Below are 21,851 nucleotides of genomic sequence, written 5' to 3' on the forward strand. Positions count from 1 at the left end.
CTGGCCTTTTCCTAGTTAGTTTTGGTGTTATGTCGCCGGGGTAGCCTTGGCAAAGCTATGGCTGCCCCTGCCTCGGCCTGCTGGGCAAGCCTCCGTTTTCCTGCTGCAGAGACAGGAAGAGAGGGGAGAAGGTTGGTGTGGAACTAAGGGGTTTTGTAGGCAAACAACAAAGAAAAGGAGGCAGCCGAGTGTGCCGGCCCTCACGGGCGGCGGAACGCCGGCGAGCGGGGCCGGGCTCCGCGCCGGAGCGGCGCCGTCTCCACGGCAACCGCGGGAAGATGTCGGCGGAGGGCGGGCGAGGCGCGGCCCGCGTCGTGTTCCGAGCCCTGCCGCAGAAAACCTTCCCCTGCCTGCAGGACAGGGACATCGCGGACCGGCTCCTCAAATGGTGGGGGGAACGCCCGCTGCGGGATGCGCCTGTGTAGGGGCGGCGGGGGAACAGGGGCGGTGCTGAGGGCTGCAGCCGATACCGTGGCCGCACGTCGCCCGCTCCGGTGTGCCGGGTCCGCATCTCTCTCTCTCTGTCTCTCTGTCTCTCTTTTAATTCATTCCCCGCATCCCCTTAATTTGAAGTCTCCTTGATATTTTCCAGGCAGGCAAACCGCGCCTTCTGAGGTGTGAGGCGTTGGTCCTCGCCTCCCTCAGCGAGCCGAGATCCATTTCAGCCTCGCAGCGGGGCTCCGGCCCGGCCCGAGCCCTCCAGCGAAGGGCTGGAGGCGCTTATAACTGAGGGCAGGGGGCGCGAATAAAGTATGACCGGTCAGAACAGGGCTTTATGTGTTCCTTCAGAATATTTAATCCCATTTTTTTCATTTCAGGTCCATGCAAGGCAGGATCACAGCGCAAGCGTTCAGTTTTGACCAGCAGTTTAAGCCCTATCAGAAGGATGAGTTTCTTATGGTAGTTCTAAATTTTTTGTATTTTAAGTTGACTTTTTTTCTCCATCACCACCCAGTGAAATTAAAGCCACGGGGAAACTGCGTAACAGTGAACAAAGTAGCGGTGTTGAATGCTACTGGCCTGTCACTGTCTCCTTGAAAGGAGGTGATTTAGGTGTGGTGCTCAGGTCTCTGGCTTTGTGGGTTAACCATATTGTCCAGTAAAAATATTTTAGTTTGCACTAACGTTACTCTGCTTTAAGAGGCAACAATTTAGGCTTTCAGGATTCCCAAGAATGGAAATCTGAGCTGGATGCTGATCTTGGCCGCCGCATTTCATGTTGGGAAGTCCACCTAGTGTGAGACTTCAAACAGCGTACATGCTCACAGCTATCAGTAAATTTCTCACAGTAAATTCACAGTGCAATTAGATGTGCATGTGCACCATATATCTGGAAATAAATCTTTTGAAATTTATTGGATACCATTGCTTTATACTAGAATTTTGAACTCTCAGCTTTTTGAGACTCAGATCTCTTGCTGATTTTGTGTCCTCCATTTCTGTCATCTGCAAAGTCTAATCGCTTCTTTTGTTTGCAAACAGAAAAAAAAGCCCCCATACCTGTGGTTTTAAAACCAATATGAATTTTGTATCTGTTGTGTTAAAAACAACTCTTTGATATTTTATATGTATACTTTATATTTTTATCCTAGATAAAAATTCAGCCTTTTTATATCTTAAAGAAATTTTTACAGAAATGCACCAATTATTTAATCATCCACTGATAAACATTTCAAAATACTGAAGTTTACAGAATACCAATTAATCCTCTCAATGCTTGTCTCTTTTGAATTAAAAATTAAAAATGTAAAGATATCGCTATGAAGTTATGAAATCTGAAGAGCTGTAAAGCAATTGGGAAGAAAAACCATTACATGTAATGTCTGATCTCTCTGTATCCCAGAGAGGTGATAAATTTAGTGATGCAGAAATTGAAAGATCCATAATTTCATTTTCTTAGCAGTTTCTTCAGTGACTATTCACTCTGTATGCATATACATAACTATGGGTTTTCTTAGTTGGCTTATCTATCATGGAAACTTGCCAGCATTAATATCTATCATGGAAATTTGCCAGTATAGTAATAGTGGCATTATACTGGCCAACATTACTATGCATGTCTCCTCCTTTTAATTGATAAATCAATAGGATTGAATTCTTCAAATCTTACTGTGGAATATATCCTCCACCCCTTCAATAACTTATGAATCTCCTCTGTGTCTGTTTAGCAATTTTTGTGTGTCTCTACACGTCTCCAAGCTTCAAATTTCTTTTAAAAGAGTAAATTTTAAACTCATACTTGGCATTTCATTTTTAACTTCAACAACATTGTATGCAGAGATAGAACTGTTTCATCTCTTACTCAATTTTCTGTACCTCCGTGAATTTCATGCATTTTTGTGTATTCTTGGACTAAAACTGCTTTATTACAAACTTCAATACTACATCTATAAATACGCACCTGAAGATATATAAAGATGTATAAAAGACACTGAGTTACAAATGCATGGATTTGGCGGTGTGTTATTTAATATACAAACTGAAAGATCATATGGAATCTACTTACTAATTGCAGCCTTATAATTTGGATTGAAAGTATCCAAGGCACTATAATTGATGATTTTATGTTTCATTTCATTAACTTGTATTCTCTTATTTTAATATTATAGGCATTTTTTAATGATCAAAGTGTGAACTCCTGTTTAAAGTTGCTGTCAGCTTCAGGACAATGGACTACATTGGGTAAATTTAGAATAAATTAATGATAAATTAAAAAGTCTGTGTTTTAACTATTTTGCTCTAATTTAGTGTTTTCTAATAAGGACAGTTCTTGTTTGTGTGTTTTCAGCTAGCTGAAATATCTTAAAAATTACTTGTTTTACTAAGTAATAGGAAGAGGTTCTACTTCTAGAATAAAGTAACTAAATTTTCACCTTTTATGCCTTTTTTCTTTTGACCCCTGCGTCATTCCATCAATCAAGCTCTGAAGCTCTTTATAAATGGTTTGTGGCATCCAATTGATCGCATATCCAGACATAAACAGCTGCATTATTTGGGGAATTATAGTAGTGCCTTACTCAGATAACATTTGGGGAACGGTGTTATTGTATAGATGCAATGACCTGACTTGGGGCAGGTGTGAGATGATTGCTCTATCGCAAGCGAAAGTTGAGAGCAGAGGGTTGGTAGAGCACACCCCGAGCTCTGTGCAGCCTGGGGATGGAGGCACAGAGGAGCCCCATGGGACAGGTTGCTTCACTTGCAGCCAGGCCATGAGGGTCAAGTCAACTTTGTTGCCATACCAGACACTTCTAACACTTTCCATTATGCCTAGAGATGCAGATGAGACTCTAAAGCGGGAAGGCCAAAAGCAAACAGCAAATTTATGGCACAGCTTTGAAATTCTGTTTTTCATGACATAAATGGCACACAAAAATTCATGGCAATCGCCTGTGATCATGTCTTGATGTTTTATGCATAGAGTGAACTCTGAACTCTGAATCACACAAAGTGATTTTCCATAATAGGAATAGCTTAAAAGAGGGTAGTGGGAAGCCCTCATTTCTTTTGGTTTGTCTGCAGATATTACTGTGTGTAAATATTTAGTGGAGCTTTGGGAATTTTCTAACGTTTCCATTTCAGCTCTTTGGAATTGGCATAGGTTTTTCCCACTATATACAATGACACTAGACATTGCCACTTTTTTGTCAGCAAAAATCCATTTTCCAAACACTTCACCCAACTGTTAAAACAATTGAAATATCTAAAATGCAAAAAAACCAAAAATCTCAAGTACCTCTTCAGGTGCCTCTTTCTCTCGCAAGGAGAAAGAAAATAGATCTATTTTGAGCCAGTAGTAAACCTTTCCTTGCTTTAGACAGGTTTTTTTTTAGGCTATCTGTCTAGTCTACAACTTGACAGTCCCCGCAGTGGAGGTCAGTAGGTTACATACCTTGTGTTAAGAGTGGAGGGTCTCTTGCCAAGTAACCCAGCTTAACTCTTCGTTCTGCTCAATCTTCTTTCACGCAGAAGTGAAGCATTTTGTCCCAAGGACTGGAAGGGTTCCCTTTCTAAATCCTGAACAGCTGGTATGCCCTGTTTGCTCTTAAAATTTCATCTTCCCATTCTTTGCCTATTTTTGGTGAGGAATGTTAGCACATTTTTCTATACTTAGTCTTCATGTGCATTTTTTGAAAATATAGTACGAATTAGCTGTGAGTGGGAGGAGCTGAAAATCATCTTCTAGTATTTTCTTCTTCAGGCATGCTGATACATTAATCCAGATATACCATTTGCTTATCACCGTGGAGTAACTTTAAAACAACATTCCTGCTGTTAAAAAAATACTGAAAACCTGCTTTTTTTGCTTTTTAGAAAATCTGGAGAAAACACATAGTCTATGTTGATTCAAATATCACATTTATTCTGTTACAAACAAAAATGTTAGTAATTTTTTTTTTTAATGGAGGAGATAGTTTGAATGCATAATATAGGTGGGGTTTAGATAGATCCATAGAAACCTCCCTTCTTGTGCCTTCCATGAGCTTGGGCAGAAAATGCTTATGGACCCACAGAAAGATGTCAGCATTATAAAGGAAATTAATAAATCATTACAGTAGTGTTTGTTTTCATAATATTTTTTTCTTTTTTAAAGGCTGTGGTCCCCACTCACCTTTTCACTTACTAAGTTTTGTTGTCCTGGTTGAATTCCACAATGATACATTATTTCAAGGACTCCAGCTTCAACATTGCTTGAAATAAAATATTTTAGGTAAATGATACACAAGGATATTCTCTAGTCTGCTTGCTCTGATCAAAAGGATACTTACTTAATGACCTAGTCTCACACCAAGCTTTTTTGCCTGTTGTAGTAGGGATATATTTTCCCTTCCTTCTGGCTGCATGGCAGGGTATCTGGTATTTCTGATGTGCTTTAAGCCACCTATTCATCTGTTACTCTGATATTTCAAAAATAGAAGCAGCAAAAGGAACAAATTTGATGCATACCCATTTATGTATTGACCCTTGTGTTTTTTAAATAGCTGCAATGAGAACTAAACAGTCGTTTTCCCCTGGATACATTGGTGGCCTTGCACCTGTCAGCAGTCTTAGGGAGTCAGTATCTGTTTAAGCTCAATTAACACTTGAAAATTTATCTTCAAAGGGGTAAAGTTACCATCCATTTGTGTAAATAAAAAATCATGATTTGCCTAAAAAAGGATTCTTGAGTTGCCATATGTGCTTGAAGCTTCAACGATTTCTGTCATTAAAATGGAGTTTTGAAACTTGGAAGGTAATCTTAAATGAGCAAATTTTAAACTACTATTATAAGTTATAATTTGTGAAGAATTTTGGACGTCATATAAACCCAAAAACCATCAACCTACACGTTTTACTTTTGAAATACCCTAATTTTTAATACTGAGCACTAGAGTTGCATTATATATAAAGTTTTGTAAATAGTAAGTTACAAGATATTTTTTTCTGACATAAAAAATTTGCTTAGATTTTTTTTTGGAGGTACTCTAAATATACCTAATCCAGGGTTTATCTGCCCCATACTAGATATGCAATGTGTTAATTTAAAAGTATTCTGGCAGCACTTTATAGATATTCCAGAGTTGGCTGTTATAATAAGCTTAAACTGTTTCAGGATTTCTCAGCTATTTGTTTTCCACTTGTAGAGTTGTCAAGGCATTTCTTCTTCCTTTTACTGCTTACTTTTATAGCAGTATTAAAACCTATCACTCTTGTCCAGGAAATTCTGAATTTCAAATCTCACCTCTCAAATAGAGAGCAGAACCTTCCAGTGCATTTAAACTTTTCCATGTGTATTTTGGTTTTCTGAGCTACTCAATAGATTAGAAAGCTCTTTGTAATTTTTTTCATTATTAAAGTTTTCATAAAACCTTTTTTCAGAGCAGAAGTCTCCTTCCCTTCCACCAATAAAATCTTTATAATTTAAGGCCTATAAATAGCTCAATTTCCTATACTTTTAGCTCAGTAACTGGATCTTTCACTTTTCTCAATTCATTTAGCATCTGATGTTTGTTAGTTGACTCAGGTTTTAATGTTAATTTTAAAATAATTTAAGTGATAAAAGCTGATTTGGCTCATACTAAATCCCTTATAAAATAAAAATTCAAACTCTGAAAGGGAGATGGAGAATTAGAGGTTAGAAGAAACTGGAAGTGAGCAGGTGGGAGGAAGTACAAATAAATAAATAAATAAATAAATAAATAACAATCCATTTGGGTTTTCTTCATGGGTTGTAAGGCTGCTATTTATGATTTTCCAGACTTGTTTTTGGTCATATAATATGATTTTTTTTAATAGTAATTTTGTGTACAGGTAGGAGAATGTACTAAACCTTTTATTTTTTAATAAAATGTACCCTTTTTCATGACCATTGTGTGTAGACAGGAAGCCAAGCAATTAAATGCTGTGCTTTTGTCTTTAACAGATTTTCTTTACATCACAATGGTCCAATAAAATAATTTTTAAATTTCCTGTCAGCATTTTAGCTTAAGTAGGCATATTTTCAAGCTATCAACTTATAACTTTTTTTTTTTTTTTTTTTTTTTTTTTTTTTTTTTTTTTTCCCTGGTATTGATTGGCTGGGTGGTACAGTTTACCCAGGTTTAGGTATTAAAATGCCATCCCTGCTTAACCTATGAATAAATAGTCTCCATGTAATAGTATATGGCAAAAATCCCAAGGCTTTCTGTAGATGTGGGGGCCAAGAGAAAATTCGGGTTATGCTATGCTTACAAAGATTAGGATTGAAGTGATAGGTGCTCTTGGAAGCATCATGGTTCATGCATCCCTCGATGGCATGTTTCTGCTCCTGAAATACTGTCATCTAGAGGGAAATTTGGACATTTCCTAAATAGCAAGGCTTAGTGATCCTTAAGGTCAGTTTGTCAGGACAACACTGAATTTTATCTTTGATTGTATGGTAAAAAGCCTTTAGATAGTGTCATGTTGCTGGCCAGTCTCCCATCAGGGGAACCTGCAGAGGAGAAGAGATAAGAATAAACTCGTGAACAACTGGAATGTTGTGAATATTCTCCCTGCTAAGACACATTGCCCTTGTGCTGAATGCTCACTCGAGCTCTCCTCCCCTCTTCTGTTCAGAAGCACTTTGAAGGCTGTGCAGGAGACATGGAGATGGGTAGAGACCATGTTCTAACATTTGGGCTGAACAGTTGAGTTGGACTGCAGAGAGCAGACAGAACTGGGTTGAGTCCAAAGTTTCTGAAACATGGGGCCTAACGTTATTTGAGATGCCAGAAGTTATCCAACACCATGCAGACAGATTTGTACATGTAACACTGTATATAGGGAAGATATGTGCCCTTATGGACTGATACCTCTTTAAGGAAAATACTATAGGGCATCTCAAATAGCACTAGATGTCTGTGAGCAACAGGATACAGCCTTGGATAATTTGCGAGCAGAGGGGAAAAAATTGTAGAAAAATATATTCTGTGTTTAATGATTACAGAGCTAATACTCCAGATTCATACAGGAAGTGCTGATAGTACCTTTTTCATCTTCTGAAATAGCTGGTTAATAAACAGTGGCTACGAAGGAACTTTTGTAAAAGTTCAATGTAATACTTAAATCAAAAATCCTTTGAGGCTGTGTTCATTTTGGTTTTTACTTTGTGGGGTTCTGTTAGCAGCTGCTGAGCTCCTGTACTTCATCATGCCAAATTTGGCATATGCCCTCAGATGCTTTGAGGCTTAAGCTGTGGAATATGATTTTCTAAGGGTGTGATCTAATGTGATGCTGGGTTCACACGGTGCTCCATCTATCCCTGGTTTCGGTTGATGGTATTTACCAACAGGGGGAGCAGGCACATGGATATGAATGGAAAGTAGGATTCAGATGAATTTAATGTTTTCTTTACACTTGTTTCCTTCTTAGATTTTTTTTTTGTGGTTTGTTTAGTTGGTTGGTTGTTGGGGGGGGTTTTTGTTGGTTTTTTGTTTGTTTGCTTGTTTTTGGTTTTTTGTTTGTTTGGGTGTTTTATTTTGTTTTGTTTTGAGGGACTATGTGATTGAGTCATACTTACATAATTTGTGGGTTTTTTTTTTTTAAACATGAAAAATGCAACCAGCTTCCTATATCTTCCAGGTTCCAAAGTGACAAAAATTGAAGCTACAGTGGTACCCTGTACACAGATTTCCATGTCATTTTTTGATCGGCTGTACTCTGAAGGAATTGTTAGAGAAACTGGAACTATTGCGAAATGTTATGATGACTATTATGATGATATTCTTATCTCTGATGAATTAAGGAAGGTCAGTATAGTAATGGATAATTTATTATCATTTTTCCTACTCTATTAGGTACTATAGGGACACATTTTTCAGATTGGTTTTGTTCTGACAGTGGTAAAAACAGGCATCAATAGCCATGGTTTACAAACAACTGAGACACTGCAGTGCCTGAATATGTGAAAGCAATTACTTGTTTTCCAAGTGAGTCCTCTTTCATTTTTAGGTGAGACCTTCTACCCACCTATGGTCTCAGGCAGTCAGGGCTGGGGGGTGTGTGGGGGAATGCAGCTGCTCATTCGCTTACAAGGGGGAAACAAAGGGTGCCAAAGAGAAGGTGCTGTGATACTCAGAGCTGTAGGTTCACCCTGCCTTCCAGGTAGTGGATAAAACTGAATGTATTCAATAGCTACATCCTGAAGCATTCCTGGACAGGGATGCTGATCAAATCATATGTGAAGGCATTTAAAGAAAGCCATCTAAATAAATTTTCTCTAAAGTAAGAGGAACTATGGAAGAGGAAATTATTTTTCAGTGTAATACTGGAAAATGACTAAATACAATTCCTGAACAGACCTGCAATGTAAAACTGTTTGTTATACTCTAGTGGAGGTGTCAGAAAGCAGATTATCTGAAAAAGAACCTATTAGAGTGGCACTATTTTAACCACTGTATGTTTTTACTGTGTTTCTTTTGACTTCATAAGCTAAAACCATTTTTTTTAAACTTATGTTTGTATAGCATTAGCAAAGCATAGTGTGGGAGAACTGGATTTTGCTCTTCCTTGTATATATAATCAACATAAGTACTAAATAATTATAGAGTTGCACTCATTTGCACTTGGCAAATCCTTTGAAGGCAATGTATTTGAACCAGTGACACTGGTTACAGGATGTGGCCTGAAATACTGGTTTGTCTTGTAAAGTTCTGGGAAAAGGTGAGAACTCAAGCCCGTGTTTGAATTTAAGATGTAGTTTGTAGCCTAGCAGTTGAAAATACTATGTATTTATTTATAAGTTGAGTACATGAGAAATATTTTCTGAAAATTAAATATATTGTGTGTAGGAAGGTTAGAGGTAACATTTAAACTTAAAAATTATTGGGGTTTCAGTGTCTTCCCAGTTTCCTTCCCATGGAGTGATGTGTGTGTCAGCATTTGCAAGTTGAGAGTTTAACATTGGTTTGAAACAGAGGTGATTCCTGCTCCTAAGACTTAAGACAGCAGAAAGAATAAGTGAAAATCCAGGAATGACATCAAAATTTCAAATTAATTAGTCAAGGCTCTAGGACAGAAGGCTGTAGGGGGCACCAAACTGTCTCCTGGTGTCAAAGGGTGGCCCTTGGCTGCAAGACTCCATGTTTCTTTCCTACCTGCCATGTCTTCTCTTGTTTCAGCCAAGGAGGTTGGGATATGTATGAGGTGGCCATCCAGAATAGTTGTTGCCCTGACCCCTTTTTACTCAGGTTGTGTAGTTTTGTTATAAAGAGGGCCAGAGAGCAGTGGGTTCATGTCTAACTTTGACCAGTTTGCCTGGGCTGGCATCTGCAGTTTGACTGACATGGCTCAAATGTCTTGTAGCCATTGTGAATTACAATTCCTGTCCACATTTACACAAACCAGTGTTGACACTAATCTAGCAAGTCCTCTGTGTTCACATAATATCTCAGCAAAAGGCAGGTGAGATGCCTGGAGGCAGCTGGATACATGTCTGGCTAATCCAGGCTTACAGATCAGGGCACATTGAAGTCTGCAATAAAAAATAATGGGATTTTGAGTGAAATCTGAAATAACTGTGTCAATCTAAAAGAGAAAAAGCAAATATTACCCAAAACAGTTACCGAATTGATTAACAGCAATTGGCATATAAAATATAGGTAGATTATTTTCAGATTGATTGTTTCATTGATCTGTTTCACTACTGATAATTGACCAGTGAAATAACAAGCCTTGAAAAATATTCCTTTCTGTCTTTTGGACACAAGCCTGACAGTGATTCTGCTTTATATGTAAAAATTTTGAACCTAATTGCATCATTGGAAGGATTTAGAAATACGTATTTCTGTCCCTCATCCATATATTTTATATGGACATAATTTCTGTGTACCATACAGCATACTAGTTTCATTATTTGTAAACTGAATCTTAAATAAATTTTTATCAATTTGACTTCCTTATTTTGTCCTTGTTCCACAAGGTCTTGCTTTTGGAGGATTCCGATCATTATGACTTATTCACTCAATTGGATCGCGAGGAATTTCTGTTCTGTCTTTTTAAGCATTTTTGCATTGGAGGAACACTTTGCCAGTTTGAAGATGTAATTGACCCATACTTAGAAACTACAAAAGCTTTTTATAAAGACTTGGTGAGGTAAGTGTTACTCACTTTTTGTACAACTGTGTACATGTACTGTCCATAGATACTTTGTCTCAATTTGTGTAAAAACTCTTGTACATTACTGCTTCAAAAATGGGGCTGTTATTTAATCCATCTGCAAGCTTGTTTGTGTCCAACCATGAAAATACCATGGGACAATGGTAGTAGTTCAGTGGCAAAATATATGCAATTTTCATTGTGTCAGTCCCACATAAAAAGATTTTTATACTACCTTTGTGGACATTGATGGTTTATAATTAATTCCAAATTTAAAGATACTTTTTTTCTGTAATTGTCTGCTGAAAACATGGCATGATACTGGAAACAGACTGTGTTCCCACTGTCATTGATAAAATATCAACAATTAAGTGTTGCCTGTATGATCTTGGGCTACTTTCAATTGGACTGCTTTTAATTTAGGACTTTAAAATTGAAATAATTAGTTAAAACTTTCAGTTCTGTATAGTTTTTTTTTCCTGCTGATTTTTTTTTCTGTTAATACAGTTGGATTTTGGTCTTCCTAGTTCTGCAAATACACTTCTCACAGTGTAGAGCTAAGGGTGATAGAATCTTGCTGTTAACATGACATTTTTTACCAGGTTTGGGGTATGGAATTGTTTGGAACTTTATGTGAGGGTTTTTTTCCCATTGAGATTAGGGGTAATTGATCAGAGGTTTAGATTCTGACTAAAACCACAATTTTTGCCTTTCTTTGATATATCCATATGCTGACTTCTCTGATTGACAAAGCTTCTTCTGTTCTGGTTGCTGGGAAATGGAATGTAGTTATTGGTTATACAGACTCATTCTTACTTAAGCTAATGGGAATATAAATATTGTAAAAGATATTACTAAAATTTTTGTTAGTATGAGTAGTTTTGGTATTTTCATCTCATACATAGATGAGAATCAAGGGGGTGCTTGAGAAATACAGCATGTGGCACAAAAGGATCCATCAATGTTTAACTCTACCCTCCCTTTTCTTTTATGTTGTTCACTCTGCACTTGAATCAAGCTGCTTGTTACTTCAGTCCTGGGCCATAGGTGACTCTGCATTGACTGAAGCTGTTTCTGCTCTTCTGTTGTTAAATTAATCTAGGAGAAAGTGGAAATCCAATGAGTTCCTTCACTTACTGCTCCCATTTGCTGTTCAGTTGTTTTATCCTGAACATGTTTAAAATCTGTTCTAGGCCACTCATTTTCTTTACTTTTCTATCTCTTTAAACCTCTTTCCATTCTTTTTCCTTTTCATGTTGTAAAATTTGATAAGGATGTCCAATAATTCTACTTAGAAAAAAAGCATCTGCCAAGAACCTCCCACAATTTCATCTTGCTTTCAAAGTTTACGTTTTCTGTATCCTTAACCTGTTCCCTATTAGCCCTCTGTATTTTCCTCGTGTGCTGCTTCTGTCCTTTATATAATATTTAGGAGAAAATGTTTCAAGATCTATTCCTGTGCTGTTTGGGGTGTTTTGTGGTTTTTTTGCAAGTTGGCATATTGCTTTCTATCCTCCTGAGTTTTGAAGTGATGTAACTGATCTTCAGTATTTTTCTGCCATGTGTCTCTGCCCTTCTGTGCCTGTAAATGTCTGCTGGTTTCTCACTTTCAGAGGAGCTGGTGTTAGCACTGCTTACCAGCTGAAAACAAAAGTTACCATTTCACTGAATCTTTTCTCTTTCTCCTTTAGTATTGAGTTCTTTGTCAGTCCCATGAAAAAAGCTTTTGATCTTGACATTTCAGACCTTTCCTCTCCTTTCAGAATCACGGTTGTCTTTTTCTTGGTCTCATTTCCCCCTGCTCCCAGTTTATCCAAAATGCTGCTTCTGTTTTATTTCCACTGCGTTAAGAGACAAAAAGACAGTGACAGGCTCTGAATAGGGACATTAATGACAGTCTTGACTTAATTCTAATTTTTGGTCCATGCTGTGCATTGTGTTGCTTCATTCTTGCACAAATTATACTAGAAAATAAAGCAATTAAAATTACTTTCTTATAGCCTCTTATTTTCAGCAAAAGATTGCTAATGATAGTAGTAATCTTTTAAATTCTGTTTACCAAAAAGTTCACCCTCAAATTCCTATTGAATACCAAGTTTTGTTTAAATTCTTTTTAAGACTTCTATCCTCTGTCTGGTTTCATTGTATCTTGGATTACAGCTGCATTGGACACTTTCTACTCTTCGTAAAGTGATATTAAAAGCTTTTTATGGTGTTAAAAATTCTGTAAACTGTAGTGTCCTGAAGGTTTAATTTTTATGTTTGAGGATCAGAAGGTTTGGTAAAAAACAAATGGAAACTTCAATAATTACTAGCTGCTGGCTGATGATATGCATTGAAAAGTTAGCTGCCACAGGTGAATTCAGTCTAATAACAGTGAGCTTTTGGATGCATAAACTACCACTGTTTAGTCCTGTTACAGAATTCCTTATGGGCAAGAGCCTTGGCATGAAGAGTTCCACAGAAGTGCCTTTACTGCTGGGAGTAGCAGACATGTTAATAAGATTTTCCCTACCTATCTTTATTACAGCTTTTTTTTTTTTTTTTTTTTTTTTTTTTTTTTTTTCATACCTGAGTTCTAACTCCAAGGCACTAGCATTCAAAATAGTATCAAAACTTTTGAGGTTTTATTTTATTAAAGCATTTCTATGTACATTTCTTTATTATGAGAGAATGCAATAATCTTTTTGAAATTAACAGCTCTAGATATTTTACAAGTTAGGGACTTCCAAATACAGCTACTGAATGGCAGACATTATTTCTTTACAAAAAGAGTGATATATTCTTACTAAAAAATTAATGCACAGCTTGTAGTAATTAATGTAGACTTGTAGTTACTAACCCATTGGTAATTAGTCTGTGATCAGTTGAATCCATCCAAAATTCTGGTGTTTAGTGTTGTATCCTGTGTACCCTAAATAATTTCAGATCCTTTGTTGTAGAACTTTGATTTAAAGAATATATTTACATGACAAAACTTGTTAATTAAAATATAATCTATGAGTCTCTGTTAATAAATCTTGACCTCTGTACCTAACCCCTGATTTTTCTGACAGTATCTCTCCATGGTGACAGCTGCTGTAGCATCCTGTAGTGATTGTTTTCTTCTTCTTTCTTAATCTCCATCTCCATGCCCTTTCCTCCATAATGAATGAATGTATGTGAAAGTATTAAGTTGTTCTTTTATTGTTTGAAAAGCTTAGTAAAATACTGCCAGTAAGGTTAGGATATAAATAAAGCCCAAAGTGAATAGAGAGACCATGAGGATGTTTGGTCTTCATAAAAAGAGAATAGATGCACATTAAAATGATGAATTACTGTATCAAATGAATAGTTTAGAAGTTAACAATTTGAAAGAACATGGGGTTATTAACATTATTTTTAAGGAAATACTATCCTCTTCAAAAGGACAAAATATTTTTTTTTCTAAAACCTTTTAGTGGAAAAAAAAATAGAGCAAATGAGCTTGTCAAAGGCAACCTCTTGGTTTTCTTTCAAGTCAGCAAAGGAAGAATCTCATCTGATTTTAACAAACACAAATTTTTGCCTTAAAAAATAACCAAGGTATTGGAAATAAACATCTGAAAAATGACTTACAGGAAGCCAACTACAAGGGGAAAATTTCTCAATGTCATGGAATAAATAGGAAGACTTATTCTTTGTCAACTCTTACTTTGGTATCCCAAATATAATATAATATATGTATTCTATATATCTTATATATATATCTTATATATCTTATATATATATATCTTTATATATATATTCTATATATATGATATAGAATATATATCATATATATAAGATATATCTTATAGATATCTTCTAATATATATATAACATGAAAATTTAGAAACTAGAAATTGATAGCATAGTTTTCTGACAGAAGAATCTAAAACCGGAGTAACTGAAATACAGCTGTTGCTTTTCGGGGTGGTGATATCTGTTAGAAGGCAATAATGCCACTAATCCTCGACGTCTTGTTCTGAAAGTTGTCACTCTTTTCACAGAGATGGCTGAAGAGTTTCTGACCTGCTGCAGTTACAGCCTGGTGTCAGCATGAAGTGACATCTGTGTTAGTTGGGCTGCATGCGCTGGTCTGTAAACTGCAGTGGTTCAGAAGCTGAGTCATGAGGTAGCTGAGCTGTCCTGCTGGGAAGGCAATCATCTCTGGAGGGGTGGGAAGGCAGACAACTGGGGTCAGTACCCATTTCAGCAATGCTGTCTTCATCCACTGCTGAGTATGTCAACATGTCAAATGCAACAAAAAAGTTCTGAGAAAGCCTCATTACTGACTGACCACAGGGAAGATCAGCTTCACAGTATAGGTTCAAACATGACTGTCATTACTCTACAGATGAAATCAGTTAATTGGAGAGTCAATCTCTTTTATTGGCTGCAGAGATTGAATCAACAAAGGTGCTTTTGGTTGATTTGGGGTTTGTTTGTTCTTGTAAAAAGAAGCTTTGCCAAAGCACTGGTAACAGGGGACTGCTCTCACAGCTTGGACCTGGTGTGTTTCACACATCCTCTTGTGACTTGTCTACACTGGGACCTCTCTTGGGAATGGAACCTATTTGTGACAAGACAGGTTTTGAGCAATGCATTTCTTGGAAGTGTGTAAATATGGAAGTTTTAAGCCTCAGCTGTTCCACAGTGAGTTTATGTAAATAGGAATCTGCAAAATTAGATAAATGAATAGCAGTTACATGATCTAATTTCTGAAGAAATGTAAGCATCACTTAAAGCAGACTTGAGGAAAAATTATCGATTAAAATACTTTTAATAGGTTGAAGTGCCTGGATTCTTTGCAATAATATTCAGTGTTATTAGTAAATAACACTGATGATGAAAGAAATGGCAATCTTCACAACAAACAGTCTAGAAATACAAAAGCTCAGAACTAATCCCATCCTAAGTTGCATAGCTGACTATATATACAAAATTCCAAAGGAGAAAAAATAAACCTAAACTATAATTATATACTAATTAAAAATGAGCTAAAGAATGTATGTCTTCACCAGTACTGCTGCTACTTCTTGTAGTCTGTATTAAGATGCATTTCACTTTGCAGGTTCTTTCTCAAAGAATATGTGAAAAGATTTTTATGAAATGTTTAGCTGCATATTTTTTCATATCTATCAAAATGAAAACTCTATATTTGGAATCATCTAGGTCTGGGTAATATTGCTGTGATTTAGTAGCTGAGAACAATGAAACCAAGTCAGATGACTAGATATATTCAATATTTTTCAGTAAAACATCATAATAACCATGTTAGCTAATAATGGCCATATAGCTTTTCATGTTCAATATGACATAAGTTGAATTTTAGCTATAAATTTGACCTTTATAAAGTTTGAGCAATGACACAGTGTAGTATGTTTAAAATATATTTAATAAAGAGTCTAATTATCAGTACAGACGATATATATTAAGTATGAATTATGCCCCTGTATTTCAGTGTTCAAAAGAACCCTGAAACAAAAGAAATACGTATTATTTCTACAGTCTTCAGAGTGTCTGCATATGTAAGTATTAATAATTTTTATATGGGATTTTACTGGCAGTAATATACATAGCATGAAAATAATGAATTGATTTTTAGACAAAGAAAATATAATATTCCATTGTAATGGGTTATTTTCCCATAGTTGTCATTTTTTTATTCATGAACTCTTTCCCTGATCTCATCCTGTTTCTCATCCTCTTTACTAACTCTTGATTAGAAAGAGCAGCTAAAGTTCTATTGGGTAGCTCACTAAAGTGGATTACAGTGGAAGTCATAATAGTCATCCAGAAACTAGTTAATGAAGAAAAGAGAAAAAAATCTGTGTCATTCGGGGTTTAGATAATAATAGAACTTGAATTAACACAAGGATAAAGGATGCACTTTTGACTTTGTCTAGTTCTGTTTTTTGAAATGTTTCTAGAGCTTTGTGCATAGCTTGTATTGCATCTGTTTCTGTAAAGACTGCAAGGAAGTTGAGTATACAAAAAGGCTGAGATGGTGAGGTGACAGGTAACCTCTTTTCCCCTCCCTTGCCAAGTCTCATTCCTATCTGTTTCCCTTGCAAAATCATACATTTACCATCAAGATAAGTTTGAGAACTGGCTGCATGTTTACTAGATTCAGCATATCTGTCATTTAAGTTGTTACAGTAGGATGAACTACTCCAAATTCTTCTTGAGTAACCAGAACATGTGATAATTAAATGTCAGATAATGTACCCACTTTCAACAGCAGTAGCTGATGTCATTTCAGACTGCACAAACTTCCCTGTAGGTTGCCAGTAGCCCAGTTGTTCATCTGTTGGTCATCATCTCCTAAGTACTATGTATGATTCATAAAAGGCTTTTGAAAATAAACACTTTATGGGTGTATCAAAATTTATCTTTCTGCTAGGTTGCAGACTGTAACAAAAATAAAAAAAGCAAAATCCTGGTAACCGAATGTTCTTCTGTTATTACTGTTCCGTTCCCACCTCTTGAATCAAATGCATTGATGGGAACTTTGCAGATTTCTGTGTCTAGGTAGATGGACATTAAAGAGCCTCCCCTAACTGTGTTGGCCATACATTAAATATCATCAGTATTACAAATAAAAAACCAACAAACAGAACCCAAATCAAACTTTAGCAACTTTTTGTAAACAAAATAGATGGACAAAAGAAGATCCAGTGTTAATGCAGAGCAGGCTATCCTCCTTGTAGCCTTGGAGGAAAATTTGGCATCACTGCACATTCTTAAAATTTGTGGGATGAAGAATTCTGAAATGATGGTTTCTTTTAAAAAACATCCTGAAGAATTTTCTCTCAGAAAACAGAAAGGCTTAAACAGTGTGGCTAGACTGTTTGATGGTTATGTGGCTCAAACTACTCCACTCTACTTGGCACTTACAGGAAGGACACTTACTGGAGCACAAATATCTTGTGTTTGTGATGAAAAGTTTCTCTCAAGGAGATAACTTCATTTCTGCAGTGGATTTAGTTTCTGAGTTCATTTGCTAAATAACTGTAGCATGTTATTATAATCCTTATGTTGAGCTGACAATTTTTAAGCCAAGTTTTCTTGGTTTCTATCTGGAAGAAAAGAACATACCCTCCTAGCCTGATGTAAATAGATAAATAATTTTTAAAATAAATAAAGCTTAAAAAGCTCCACTCATAAAAGTGACTTGTGCAGTTGAACACAATTTAAAAAAAGGTATCTAAAAAAAGCACACTATTAGAGATGTAACTATTGCAAGGTTTTAAGTTACAGTTCACAGAACCACAGAATATGCTGAGTTAGAAGGGACCCATAAGGATGATCAAGTCCAACTCCTGGCCCTGCACAGCACCATGCCCAAGAGACACACCGTGTACCATTGCCCAAATACTTCTTGAACTCTGTCTGCTGCGACCACTGTTCCCCACTGCCCTGGGGAGCCTGTTCCAGTGCCCAGCCACCCTCCAGGTGAAGAATCTTTTCCTACAGTCTAACCTTAACCTCCCTTGACTCAGCTTTGTGCTGTTGCCTCAGGTCCTGTCACTGGTAATGAGAGCGAAGAGATCAGTGCCTGTCACCCCTCTTCCCCTCACCGGGAAGCTGTAACTGCAGTGAGGTCTCCCCTCAGTCTCCTCCAGGCTGAACAGACCAAGAGACCTCAGCCACTCCTCATATGATTTTCTCCTTCAGGCCAATGACCGTCATCATTGCCCTCCTTTGGACACTCTCTAATAGTTCAATGTCTTTCCTACATCATGGCACCCAGAACTGTCCCCAGCACTGGAGGTGAGGCTGCCCCAGCTCAGAGCAGAGCAGGACAATCCCCTCCCTTGCCCAGCTGGCCATGCTGTGCCTGATGCCCCCCAGGACAGGGTTGGCCCTCCTGGCTGCCAGGGCACTGCTGGCTCATGTTCTACTGCTCACAGACCAGGACCCCCTGGTCCCTTTGTGCAGCACTGCTCTGCAGCATGTCATTCCCCAGGCTGTCTGTACATCCAGGGTTGCCACATCCCAGGTGCAGAATCCAGCACTTTTCCTTGTTGAACTCCATATGGTTGGTGAGGTCTCTCTTACAAATGTCTGTAGAGCTCTTTAGCATCAAGACCTGATAGACCAATACCTGATAGGCATCACAAGAGAAATAAATTTAGATCTTTGACAAAGTGACAAAGTACTGTGTAGAACTCCAAATACCCTTGAGAGCTTTGGAGCTTTGCATATAATGAAACACTTTTACAGGTTAAGTATTGGAATGCTCACTGATATTTTAGAACTTTCTTTACCTGAACCCAAACTGTGGCAGTGGTAGAAATCAGAATAATGCAAAGTTTATTTAAAAAGTATTTTTAAAAATTGTCAATTACATTATGCAGTTTTGAGAATGTTCAGCAGTATTTTTATTTCTGTTTTAAGCCATCAGCTGTGTTGCTATAAAGAAAAAATAAAATTATCCTACTCCAACATCAGTAAATCAATCATTACACCCCCTGCATGTGTGAACCAAAGTCCACACTGCAGATGGAATTGGTATGATTCTTAACTTGTGTACACGCATGAATGTAAATATCAGAGCATTTATGTTTAAGCATTTTAGGGGTTTTATGGCCTCTTTTGCTAATTAAAATAAATTTAAGAACCTCTTTCATTTAATTGGGTCATATTATTTTCCTGATACCAAGTTTGGTATATTGCTTGAAATGCCTCATCACCAAAATTTACATTGTTTTTGTTCTTGAGTTGTTGAACAAATTTTTAGTGGGCTCACACTGCCTCTAAACAGTCAAAACTTCAACTGCCATCCATCACTTCCACAAAGACTGCAGGAGTGGGATCCTTGGTAGCAATGGGAAAAGTGTTTAACGTGCAATCACATCTTGATGTTGATCTTGTCTTACTTTTTTTTCTTCAGTTACATGCATGAGCTTAGGTTATTTTTGGATCAAATTCCAAAGGTCTTTTGATGCTGAGCACTATAAAATCTTAAAATTTGCTCTCCTTACTGCCGTTGAGAATCCAATGTTTGTTACACATGTATCCTTAAAAAACACCTGAAGAAAGCTAGGTATCCTACAATTGAAGCCACAGAGCTTCGCAGCTTGTATGCTGTGCCACTTAAAAACAGAATGCTATTTCTAGCTTGTGGGATTTGACTACCATTGGAAAATTCTGGGAATAAACATTGTCAAATCTCTACCTGTCTACAACAGTGCTTTTATGAGGTACTTAGCTTAATTTAAGATTTAGGGGTTTAAATAATCCCCCAAAGGAAGACAGCAGAACATCTAATAATGGATTCATTCTCTTTGAAATAGCAGGATAAAATTCACAAACGGTCTTTGGTGCAGAAATGGGGACCCAGCTCTTTTCCTTCTCAGCTGACTGACTTAACCATTGAGAGAGGTTACAGTTTTCATGTTTCCTTGGTCCAAGAAAAGACAGATTATTTTATGCAAAGGAAGACAGATTCAACAAAAGAATGCGAGAGATGTGGAATCTGGAATAGTCTGTAGTTTGTGAGTTTAAAATTTTCCTGGATAAAATGAACAGCATATGCAATATAGCAATTCCCCTCAAGCAAGAAAAGTGTAAGAGAACCGACATCTCTTCAACTGTTGTACAAAGGTGTTGGGGAGCAGGAGGAAACTTACATGTTTTAAAAGAAAGGTGTCAGCTACATATTTATTGATCTTTCACATTTCAATTACCACACTGACTAAAAAAAAAAAAAATCCCATCCCTTTAAATATCCCTCCATCTAGTTTCTGGATCCTTACTGGATTTCAAGTGTGTCCAGCTGTGCCGCTCTGTCAGCACTGAGGCTTTTATTGACATGCAGACATAGGATGTTAACACGAAAAGCCCAGTTCCCATGCTGATTGTCAGCTGAATATGTTTTTTCAGGACCAGGATTTTGCAGCTAGGTGTCTAGAATCCCTTCAAGCCCTTTCTGAGGATTGGCACACAAAATGTTTTTAATAATAGTCCAAAGTTGTTAATGTGATCTGTAATGAGTGTTTTGCTTAAATGCAGATACTGGAACCTGAACAGATGCTTTAGCAAATGTTAAGTGAAAAAAAAAAATTACAGATGGATCAGCTTTGTGTATTAATATAGAGTACATGATTTTTTTTATCTCTTTCAAAGGAAATGACGGGCTGTTGTATATTTAATCATTTGTATTTTAGGCTCTAATTGTGTAAACACATGCTTACATGTTTAATTTTACATTTTCTCTATTACCTTTACCTCAAGGTTATTTGATACATCCATCCAGAATTACTGTGCATTTTGTAGTGTTGGGATCCTCATGGGGACATGATACTGTTTAAATAAACTACAGTGTATTTGTTCTATTTTGCTGTGCAACGAACAGTTAAAATTGGAACAAAATTATTAACTTCAGATTTTATTAATTCTCTTACAGATATCCCTATTGACTCTAATACTGTTTTGGTTTTGGTTTTTTTCTTCCTGTCAGGATGCTAATGGCCTGTGTTATCCTTCAAGCAAAAACCACCAGCAGACTTTTGCCTACTTGATTGTGGATCCCTACAAGCGACACGTGAATATTCTGTATCACTGTTTCGGTGGAAGCCTATTTACAAACTAATTATAAAGCTGGCAGGTCCCCAGTTTTATAATGGAGGTTGCCTTCTTTCTGTTGGGTTCAGGTAGGCATTGCATAGTTTTCTGACGAGGAAAGCTCTACTCTACTGACACGCTCGGAAGTGCTTCCCGTTCACTCAGATGTCACTGTGTGGTCAGTGACAAAAGTTTTCCGGTATTTATAATCCTTCAAGACGTTTCCTTGGTCGTTTCCCCCCTTCCTTCATCCGTTTTATCTAATAAAAAGTATTTCTCTAGAGGTCTCGACATTTTTATGAGGCAGCTTTACAGACCCGCGACGGGTAACTGCAGGGGAGGCTCTGCGGAACCCGGAGAAAGCGCGGGAGGCGCCCTGCGGGAGGGGTCCCGATGGCCCCTCCGGGCCGGGGGCGGGGAAGCGCGGCCGGCCCTCCCCACCCCCTCGCGGAGCGGCCTCCTGGAAGTTGGGATAGAAGTTAGGGAGAAAAAAAAAGTTGTGGTTGGCGGCAGCGCTGCGTGGCGGCCGCGGGCGGGCGGGCGCGGGGCGAGGCGCGGTGCCGGGCCGGGGGCCGAGCGGGGTCCGGGGGGCGCAGCGCCCCCAGCGCCCCGGGCGGGAGGCGGTGCGGGCGGGCGCGCAGGAGCGCTGCGAGCACGGGCTCCCTCGCTCGGATACGGTGCGG

General features: G+C 37.7%; 1 protein-coding gene across 1 annotated transcript; it reads left to right on the forward strand.

The window, feature by feature from the left end:
- Window positions 1–277: 277 nt before the first annotated feature.
- On the forward strand, window positions 278–21,423 carry CFAP300 (cilia and flagella associated protein 300). Its single transcript, XM_066339286.1, has 7 exons — window positions 278–388; window positions 819–900; window positions 2,610–2,682; window positions 8,083–8,249; window positions 10,421–10,593; window positions 16,061–16,127; window positions 21,065–21,423. The coding sequence occupies exons 1-7, from the start codon at window positions 279–281 to the stop codon at window positions 21,194–21,196; spliced, it is 804 nt and encodes a 267-aa protein (XP_066195383.1). The 5' UTR covers window position 278; the 3' UTR covers window positions 21,197–21,423.
- The last annotated feature ends 428 nt before the right edge of the window (window positions 21,424–21,851 follow it).

This window comes from Sylvia atricapilla, chromosome 2 (assembly GCF_009819655.1).
Source record: "Sylvia atricapilla isolate bSylAtr1 chromosome 2, bSylAtr1.pri, whole genome shotgun sequence".
In the NCBI taxonomy this organism is placed as follows: domain Eukaryota; kingdom Metazoa; phylum Chordata; class Aves; order Passeriformes; family Sylviidae; genus Sylvia; species Sylvia atricapilla.